This window comes from Archocentrus centrarchus, chromosome 1, assembly GCF_007364275.1.
Source record: "Archocentrus centrarchus isolate MPI-CPG fArcCen1 chromosome 1, fArcCen1, whole genome shotgun sequence".
Classification (NCBI taxonomy): domain Eukaryota; kingdom Metazoa; phylum Chordata; class Actinopteri; order Cichliformes; family Cichlidae; genus Archocentrus; species Archocentrus centrarchus.
This window is the reverse complement of record NC_044346.1, coordinates 36,952,554-36,963,388: the sequence shown is the minus strand read 5'-3', so window position 1 is coordinate 36,963,388 and position 10,835 is coordinate 36,952,554. Positions and strand designations below refer to the sequence as shown.

Below are 10,835 nucleotides of genomic sequence, written 5' to 3'. Positions count from 1 at the left end.
GCATCCTCAAAAGAGTGCCCTTTTTCCTTCAGATGCAGATGTACTGCTGAATCTTGTCCTGTCGAGGTGGCTCTTCTATGTTGTGCCATTCGTTTGTGAAGAGGCTGTTTGGTTTCACCAATGTAGAGGTCCGAGCACTCTTCACTGCACTGAACAGCATACACTACATCGCTGATCTTGTGTTTGGCGGGTTTGTCCTTGGGATGAACCAGTTTTTGTCTTAGGGTGTGACTTGGTTTGAAGTATACTGAGATGTCATGCTTGGAGAAAATTCTTCTGAGTTTCTCTGACAAGCCTGACACATATGGGATGACAATGTCGTTCCTCTTGTCCTTCCTATTCTCTGTAGTTTGTGTTTGGCCTTCATTCCTGTGCATCTTAGCTGATTTGATGAAGGCCCAGTTGGGGTAACCGCATGTTTTGAGGGCTTTCTTAATGTGTGTGTGTTCCTTATGCTTCCCTTCTGCCTTAGAGGGAACACTTTCCGCACGGTGTTGTAGGGTCCTGGGGTTTAAATACCTGGGTCTCTCCACCATTTGGTTGAGAACTGAAGAAGCCTTTCGGATGAGAGGTGAAACGTCTTCAAGAAACAAAAAGAAGTCCAGTCGCCTTTTTCAAGCTCCAGAGACTACTATGACCTGGATGACTGAGAATCTACACAGACAATGTTTGATTATGGCTTTCTGAATACAAGTAGGGCTGCAACTATCAATTATTTTAGTAATCAAGTATTCAATTGATTACTCCATCAATTAATCAATTCAATTCAATTCAATTCAATTCAATTTTATTTATATAGCACCAAATCACAACAAACTGTCGCCTCAAGGCGCTTTGTATTATGGGTAAAGACCCTACAATAATACAGAGAAAACCCAACAGTCAAAACGGCCCCCTATGAGCAGCACTTGGCGACAGTGGAAAGGAAAAACTCCCTTTTAACAGGAAGAAACCTCCAGCAGAACCAGGCTCAGGGAGGGGCAGTATTCTGCCGCGACCGGTTGGGCTGAGGGGAGAGAAAAGACATGCTGTGGAAGAGAGCCAGAGATTAATATCAATTAATGATTAAATGCAGAGTGGAGTATAAACAAAGTAAATAAGGTGAATGAGAAGAAACAGTGCATTATGTGAACCCCCCAGCAGACTAGGCCTATAGCAGCATAACTAAGGGATGGTTCAGGGTCACCTGATCCAGCCCTAACTATAAGCTTGATCATAAAGGAAAGTTTTAAGCCTAATCTTAAAAATAGAGAGGGTGTCTGACTCCTGAATCCAAGCTGGAAGCTGGTTCCACAGAAGAGGGGCCTGAAAGCTGAAGGCTCTGCCTCCCATTCTACTCTTAAGTATCCTAGGAACCACAAGTAAGCCAGCAGTCTGAGAGCGAAGTGCTCTATTGGGGTGATATGGTACTATGCTCTAAGAAGATCATTTGTAACCTTCACTAATGCTGTTTCTGTACTGTGATGAATTCTGAAACCTGACTGAAACTCTTCAAATAAACCGTTCCTCTGCAGATGATCAGTTAGCTGTTTTACAACTACTCTTTCAAGAATCTTTGAGAGAAAAGGAAGGTTGGAGATTGGCCTATAATTAGCTAAGACAGCTGGGTCAGTGATGGCTTTTTAAGTAGAGGTTTAATTACAGCCACCTTGAAGGTCTGTGGTACATAGCCAACTAATAAAGACTGATTGATCATTTTTAAGATTGAAGCATCAATAATTGGAAAGACTTCTTTGAACAGTCTAGTAGGAATGGGATCTAATAAATATGTTGCTGGTTTGGAGGAAGTAACTATTGAAGTTAACTCTGAAAGATCAACTGGAGCAAAAGAGTCTAAACAAATACCAGCAGTGCTGAAAGCAGCCGAACATGAAGAATAATCTTTGAGATGGTTATGAATAATTTTTTCTCTAATGTCTAAAATTTTATTTGTAAAGAAATCCATGAAGTCACTACTAGTTAACGTGAAAGGAATACTCGGCTCTACAGAGCTCTGACTCTTTGTCAGCCTGGCTACAGTGCTGAAAACAAACCTGGGGTTGTTCTTATTTTCTTCAATTAATGATGAATAGTAAGATGTCCTAGCTTTATGGAGGGCTTTTTTATAGAGCAACAAACTCTTTTTCCAGGCTAAATGAGCATCTTCTAATTTAGTGAGACGCCATTCCCTCTCCAGCTTTCGGGTTATCTGCTTTAAACTGTGCGTTTGTGAATTATACCACGGAGTCAGGCACTTCTGATTTGAAGCTTTCCTTTTCAGAGGAGCCACAGTATCCAAAATTATACGCAGTGAGGATGTAAAACTATTGACAAGATAATCGACCTCACTGGGAGCAGAGTTTAGGTAGCTGCTCTGTACTGTGTTGGCACTGAAGAGCATAACAATGAAGGAATTAGATCCTTAAACTTAGTTACAGCACTTTCAGAAAGACTTCTACTGTAATAAAACTTATTCCCCACTGCTGTGTAATCCATTAAAGTAAATGTAAATGTTACTAAGAAATGATCAGACAGGAGGGGGCTTTCAGGGAATACTGTTAAGTCTTCAGTTTCTATGCCATATGTTAGGACAAGATCCAGAGTATGATTAAAGTGGTGGGTGGGCTCCTTTACATTTTGAGAGAAGCCAATTGAATCTAACAATAGATTAAATGCAGTGTTGAGGCTGTCATTCTCAGCATCTACATGGATGTTAAAATCACCCACTATAATTTTTTTATCTGAACTGAGCACTAAATCAGATAAAAAGTCTGAGAAATCAGACAGAAACTCTGAGTAGGGACCAGGTGGACGATAGATAATAACAAATAAAACAGGTTTTTGATTTTCCCAATCAGGATGGACAAGACTAAGAGTCAGGCTTTCAAAAGAATGAAAACTTTGTCTGGGTCTTTGATTAATTAATAAGCTGGAATTGAAGATTGGAGCTAATCCTCCTCCTCGACCTGTGCTTCGAGCATTCTGACAGTTACTGTGACTCGGGGGTGTTGATTCATTTAAACTAACATATTCATCCTGCTGTAACCAGGTTTCTGTAAGGCACAATAAATCAATACGTTGATCAATTATTAAATCATTTACTAATAGGGACTTGGAAGAGAGAGACCTAATGTTTAATAATCCACATTTATTTTTTGGTGCAGTTGATGAAGCTGTATTATTTATTGTTTTTGAATTTTTATGCTTAAATAGTTTTTTGCTGATTTTAGCTTTGTTTTTTGGTGGTCTGGGAGCAGGCACCGACTCTATGGGGAGGGGGTTTTGGGGGGATGGCAGGAGGAGAGAAGCTGCAGAGAGGCGTGTAAAACTGCAACTCTGCTTCCTGGTCTCAACCCTGGGCAGTCAGGTTTCAGGGTTAATAAATTTGGCCATATTTCTAGAAATGAGAGCTGCTCCATCCAAAGTGGGATGGATGCCGTCTCTCATAACAAGAGCAGGTTTTCCCCAGAAACTTTGCCAATTATCTATGAAGCCCACGTTGTTTTTTGGACACCACTCAGACAGCCAGCGATTCAAGGAGAACATGCGGCTAAACATGTCGCTCCTGGTCTGATTGGGGAGGGGCCCAGAGAAAACTACAGAGTCCGACATCGTTTTTGCAAAGTTACACACCGAGTCAATATTAATTTTAGTGACCTCCGATTGGCGTAACCGGGTGTCATTACTGCCGACGTGAATAACATCTTACCAAATCTACGATTAGCCTTAGCCAGCAGGTTCAAATTTCCACGAATGTCGCCTGCTCTGGCCCCTGGAAGACATTTGACTATGGTCGCTGGTGTCTCTAGCTTCACGTTTCTCAAAACAGAGTCGCCAATAACCAGAGTTTGTTCCTCGGCGGGTGTGTCGCCGAGTGGAGAAAAACGGTTAGAGACGTTAACAGGTTGGTGGTGTACCCGGGGCTTCTGCTTAGGACTACGCTTCCTCCTCACCGTCACCCAGCTGGCCTGTTTACCCTGCTGCTCGGGATCTGCTGGGGGGGGAGCTAACGGCGGCTAAGCTACCATGGTCCGCACCCGCTACAGGGGCCTGGCTAGATACAGGATTTTCCAGGGTGCGGAGCCGAGTCTCCAATTCAGAAAGCCTGGCCTCCAGAGCTACAAACAGACTACATTTATTACAAGTACCGTTACTACTAAAGGAGGCCGAGGAGTAACTAAACATGTGACACCCAGAGCAGGAAAGTGCAGGAGAGACAGGAGAAGAAGCCATGCTGGTAGTGAGTCGGCTAAGGGCTAAGCTACTAGCTGAGCTAAGCTAGCGAATTTCTAAAAACAAATAAAGTGAGTAATGTGAATACAGGTGATTCAGCAAAGAGTATGCTATTTAAAGTAGGTGAAGATTACACTAAAATGTTATTATCCAGATAAATCGAGTTATACAGATATAACAGCTAACAGACAGCAAAACACTGTGCTCCGAAACAGGAACAGGAAGTGATACAATACCGCAGTGAGAGCCAACACCAAGTGACAGCGCCAGCTAGCTAGATGATCACATGTAGGGCCTCAGTTAACATTACTCTTAAATAACTTTGCTTCTTAATTTAATGTTTGTCAGACTTACGCTGTGTGACAGCTCTGAGTAAAAAGGAATTCATGTATTATGATTACCGACAAATTCCTCAAAATATACACTGGCATTGGTTGTCGGTTAAAAAACTTTCTCCGCGAGATCGTTCAGATCTTTTTCTTCTGTAAGCTTTATTCATGCTGGACATTCCTATTTGGCTCATTAGCGCTACTGGTGTTTCGGCATGGAATTGCATCCACCTATAATTTGATCCTCGCTCTTGGACAGATGAGTGACAGGACAGGGGCCCTTCAGGGGGCCAATCAGATTTCAGATGGGGCCAATGCCCCGGTGCCCCGCCCTAGAACTGCCCCTGTGCCCCGCCCCTAGAACTGCCCCTGCAGACACTAGTTTAATCAAATTTTAGTGTCTTTGGCCATTAACTATTAATTTTTTTTTTTCATAGAACCAGTGAGCAGTCCAAGCTCAGTTTGTGTGGGTCACAATGTTTGCCTCCATCTAGTGGTTGATTGGAGTCACTGCAAACCAGTTCACTAGACCGGGGGTCACAAGTTTACTACAAAAAAGCATTTTAAAGCAATTCTCGACATCAATCTAGGGCAACAAAAACATAATTAAGCCTTATGATAGCTGCTTATTTACACTATCTGTTGTATGTTTGTGGTTTTTAACTTTAATTTTTTAAACATATTTTGACTAAAGAATTTCCCAACTTCAGGCCAATAAAGTATATCTGTAACCTATCCCAGCTGTCACAGGGAGAGAGGCAGAGCACACCCTGGAATAAATGTGTTCATACTAAATACTGACTTTCAAGCTTGTTAGAAGTGTGCAAACTCTTGTTTTTGTCTTATATACTGTGCTTCCATTCATGTTTGTACATTTCAATAAATAACTGCACCTGTTTCCAATTTTCCCAGCAAAATCATACTGTAATGCGTATGTACGTATGTTTGTATAGTTCCCATTTTGACTGGACCGATCTTGATGAAATTCTGCATCAACATTGCCAACTGTGAGTGCCAACATGTATATGACACGTATAAATACTTTATACAAATCCCACAGTCGTGTATGTATTTGTACATTTGACACTTGGAGAACGGAATATCAGATTATTATGATGTCACAATAAAATGTATCACAGCCTCATACTGTAATGATAGTAGCGTGTGTATTTATGTACGTTTATATGTTCCACGTCTCTCCTGGTGTGGCGCGGGGGTTTGCTAGTATGGATAAATGAGGGGCAGTCACAGACTTTTGCACAGCGCTGCTAGAATTGTTAACCCCTTATGTATTTGATTACAGAATAATTGTGACATGAAAGGAAAAAACTATCGAGCATCATGTTTAAGTGGAGTTGAGCACCGTCAGTCTGGCCGAACTGGTGCAAATGAATCAAATTTGACTAAACCTGTTCTGATACTGTGTAAAACATACAGAGGCTTAGACACTTATAAAATAGGAAAGGAAAAAGGACATTGAAATTCAGTTCCAATTTGTTTTATTTTCCAATTTGTTTTTGACATTTTTTGAGTTTCATGAAGAAACACAGGAACGTGGGGAGAACGTGCAAACTGCGCACCAGAGAGGCTGAGGAAGACAAATACCCTCCAGCCTTCCTCCAGTGAGCCCCACAGAAACACAACAGTGCTTATAGTCCAATTTGATGCTATATATACACAGTAACAGTCACTGGTACTGTGTATATATAGCATCAAATCAAACCTTAATATTGTCAGGCAAAGGACCCAACAATAAAAGAGAAAAACCCCAAAAATCAAAACGACCCCCTGTGAGCAAGCACTCAGCGACAGTGGGAAGGAAAAACTCCCTTAAACAGGAAGAAACCTCCGGCAGAACCGGGCTCAGGGAGGGGCAGTCATCTGCCGCGACCGGTTGGGGGGTGAGAAAAGTTGGTACGCTCACTCAAAAAAATGCACTATAATCATTATTATCTATGTGCACTGTTTTAAAATAGCTGCAAATATCCCAACATTTTTGAAAAGACAGCTGTCTTTTCAAAAATGTCTTTTCAGGCTCATTTTTCAAGATATAAAAAAAATACAATGTACGGCTGAGTTCTGCTCTGTCAAATTAAATTTCTCAAAAGTATTTTAACAAAGCCTACATTGTATTTTTTTATATCTTGACAAATTAGCCTGTGATCATTGTTAAAGAAGAGGGTTTGTCCAAACTGGTGATGTGACTGTAAAGTCAAGTCTGTGAATTTCTGCTATTAAAGAAATCCACAACGTTAGAACCCCAGCGTGAAAGCTTCTTCCGCACGGTTCTGCCCAGTGATCGTTTTGGAGGTGAGAACGATGTTTGTTCGCCCCGTTCTTCACTCTGGGATTCTGGTGTTTGAACCTCAGGCCCTGGAGGAAGGTTCCTGGACTTGAAAGGCCTCCATCTTTTCTTGGTCTTCTGTTTCATGAGCTGTGATTTTAAAGTCTCAGAAACAGCAAACTCAAACGTGTCATCACCTGATTCCATGACGGCCTGCAGCACGTATTTGGATCGAAATTTCAGGCACAGCTCTTTGTACATTCTGATGTGCAGTTTGGCAACATTTTTTGGGGGAGCAAGATTCAGCACGCCCTCGGTCCTCACTGTTACACCATACACTAATTGCTCAAGATCCATGTTTAGTATGGATGTTTTGGTTTTCACAGCAATGTGGTCAACCAGCTTCCCAAGAAGCACAGTAAGGAAGGTCTGGTTGATTTGGAAATCAGGAGACCGTGAACGTGATGAAGAACTATCCATCATGTCTGAACCCAGGGTGTCATGTGATTCTGAGTGATCAGAAACCTGTGGAGCTGGCTCGGGATTCAAATTATCCATGCAGACTGAACTCGCTGCTAACCTTTTTTCAAGATCCTCAAAGTCAAAACACCAGCACTCCTTGGATTTACAGTAGGAGCATGGCTGCTTGTCACATGACTCGTCCTTCATCTGTGGAGCTGGCTCTCGATTCAGATTATCCATGCAGGCTAAAAGCTCTGCTAACCTTTTCTCAAAACCCTCAAAGTCAAAACAGCAACACTGCTTGCAGTCACAGCCCAGGCACGGCAGCTCGTCACATGGCTCACCTTTGACTCTTCTGCGGCCTTCCAACATGGATTTAAAAATGTTTCCCATGTTAGAGACCATCTGAAAAATGCATTCTGATGTCGGCCAGTAATAAACGTCAGAGGACGGAGCTGAGCCTGTGATTTGGGCCAGCGATGAGTTTACTCTTTTAGTAATCTCTGCTGAAAACAGCCTCACTAACTGATCTAAGGTGTGGGAGCTTTCCTGTGCTACGTGCAGGGCTTCACCAAAACAGTCATAAAGGCTGTTTCTACAGCAGGCTCGAATATTCATCTCTGTCACCCTGCAGTAACTCCACCCACCCGGCACAGTTACATTATCGCCACATGCGTGATGGTGGCCCCAGGCAAGAACCTGAGGCTCCACATCCTGCAGGACCAAGGAGCTGATTTCACCTATGACGGCACAGCACATGTCGGACAGCGCAGTGACAGCCTTTGATCCAGTATCACTGGCATCCAAAGACATCCACTCACTGAAAGGAAAACAGACAAATACGGTTGAGCAAAAACAAACTAACCAGCATATGCATGAGTATATTTAGTGATAAATTCTGCTGCTTGTTTGCTTGATGACTTTAAACTTGTGACTTACTCGTCTGAAATATCTTGCATACAGGAGCTGATGACTTTTCCAAGGAATTTTGGGGTCACCTGAGGCAACTTTAAATGCATTAAATCCAGTGCTCCCATTTCTCCTGATATCTAGAAAGACAATCAGATTTTTAGGTATTTATGACACATCAACAAGAAATTTGGTGATGGGACTTTAAAGTAATCACTGTTAACCAAATTTAAAAGCTTTCCGCATCCAAAAAAAAAAGCTCAACTTGTTTTGTTTGTCTTACCTTATTATGTTTGTGTGAAAATATGTTTTTCATAATATTCCACCTTTTCCAGCAATGTAGTCAGTTTGGTACAACTGTTAAATGCACATTTCTCCGGGTAATTTCCAAATGTTTGGTGCTTTCTGCCACGAAAAATCTCTGCAGCATCTGAGAGGTCTGGATTCTACTTAAAGGCTTAGATCAAAGGACGTCGCACCCGTTCCATTCTCCTCTGTGTGACGTAACGCCGCTCCTCCCCCAAAACAAAAAAAAACAAAACCAAAAAGTGACGCCGGTCACATTCAATATATTCGACGTGCATGCGCACGCGTACGTGCCACGCGCACCCGCCTCACAGTTTTCCACTTCGGTTCGGCAATCGTTGGCGGAGGGACATTAAGAGAATATAGAGCACTTTTCCCCCACGTGAACTCACTGCTGCGGATTGATATGGCTGTCAGATGCGGCAGTAAACATTTGTTTTGCCTCAGCTTTTAGCCGGAAGTGGGAAGTAACGAAATACAAATACTTCGTTACTCTACCTAAGTAAAATTTGCAGGTATCTGTACTTTAGTTGAGTATTAATTTTTCTGAGAACTTTTTATTTTTACTCCCTACATTTTTACACAAAGATCGCTACTTTCTACTCCGGACACTTTCAAAATAGGCTCCTTACTTTAGGTTTAACATCTGGGAAAGTTTTCATATTCCAGGAAGCATGTTCAACAAACTCTGAGTCTACAAACATACTCTGAGTTTCCCATTCCAGAACAGCTGATCAGAGTTAGTTTAATCAACTCTGACTATGATAACCCTGAGTTAGCGCGTGCGTGAGAAAGATACCAGGATTCACCATGGCAACGGGTAAATAAAGAGCGGAACCTCCATTTAAATCCGATGGATGGAGGATCGCACGTGTCAGTGTGGAGCATGACGAGTCACTTTAATCCAGCGTTTTTCAACTAGTATGCCGTGGGAGATCGTCAGGTATGCCGTGGGAAATTATCCAGTTTCACCTAATATGCCATGAGTGTCTGTGCTGTAGTAGTGACTGGGAGCATAATCGTGTAATACTCTTCCATAATCACTAGACTAGCAGGTAGCGAACTGCATTGTACATAGGGACAAGATAATTAAGCCGCGTTTACATACGGAACGACTCGCCGCGATTTGACAGCATCTCCATTAGAATCAGGTACACTTTGCCGGTCTGTTCCTACTCACTCACCCGAGGTTCTAAGCGATCCCAGGCGATACAAAAATATGACGTGGAGTCAGTGGTGGACAGTAACGAAGTACAAATACTTTGTTAAGACTTTTTATCTGATTTAGTGCTCAGTTCAGATAAAATAATTATAGTGGGTGATTTTAACATCCATGTAGATGCTGAGAATGACAGCCTCAACACTGCATGTAATCTAGTGTTAGATTCAATTGGCTTCTCTCAAAATGTAAAGGAGCCCACCCACCACTTTAATCATACTCTGGATCTTGTCCTAACATATGGCATAGAAACTGAAGACTTAACAGTATTCCCTGAAAGCCCCCTCCTGTCTGATCATTTCTTAGTAACATTTACATTTACTTTAATGGATTACACAGCAGTGGGGAATAAGTTTTATTACAGTAGAAGTCTTTCTGAAAGTGCTGTAACTAAGTTTAAGGATCTAATTCCTTCATTGTTATGCTCTTCAGTGCCAACACAGTACAGAGCAGCTACCTAAACTCTGCTCCCAGTGAGGTCGTTTATCTCGTCAATAGTTTTACATCCTCACTGCGTATAACTTTGGATACTGTGGCTCCTCTGAAAAGGAAAGCTTCAAATCAGAAGTGCCTGACTCCGTGGTATAATTCACAAACACACAGCTTAAAGCAGATAACCCGAAAGCTGGAAAGGGAATGGCGTCTCACTAAATTAGAAGATGCTGATTTAGCCTGGAAAAAGAGTTTGTTGCTCTATAAAAAAGCTTTCCGTAAAGCTAGGACATCTTACTACTCATCATTAATTGAAGAAAATAAGAACAACCCCAGGTTTCTTTTCAGCACTGTAGCCAGGCTGACAAAGAGTCAGAGCTCTGTAGAGCCGAGTATTCCTTTCACGTTAACTAGTAGTGACTTCATGGATTTCTTTACAAATAAAATTTTAGACATTAGAGAAAAAAAAAATTATTCATAACCATCTCAAAGATTATTCTTCATGTCCGGCTGCTTTCAGCACTGCTGGTATTTGTTTAGACTCTTTTGCTCCAGTTGATCTTTCAGAGTTAACTTCAATAGTTACTTCCTCCAAACCAGCAACATGTTTGTTAGATCCCATTCCTACTAGACTGTTCAAAGAAGTCTTTCCAATTATTGATGCTTCAATCTTAAAAATGAT

General features: G+C 41.8%; 1 protein-coding gene across 1 annotated transcript; it reads right to left on the bottom strand.

Moving 5' to 3' along the window:
- Positions 1 to 6,753: 6,753 nt before the first annotated feature.
- On the bottom strand, positions 6,754 to 8,429 carry LOC115778428 (uncharacterized). The gene is made up of 2 exons (XM_030726507.1): positions 8,227 to 8,429; positions 6,754 to 8,107 (listed from the first exon to the last, which is right to left on the bottom strand). The coding sequence occupies exons 1-2, from the start codon at positions 8,322 to 8,324 to the stop codon at positions 6,754 to 6,756; spliced, it is 1,452 nt and encodes a 483-aa protein (XP_030582367.1). The 5' UTR covers positions 8,325 to 8,429.
- Positions 8,430 to 10,835: the final 2,406 nt, after the last annotated feature.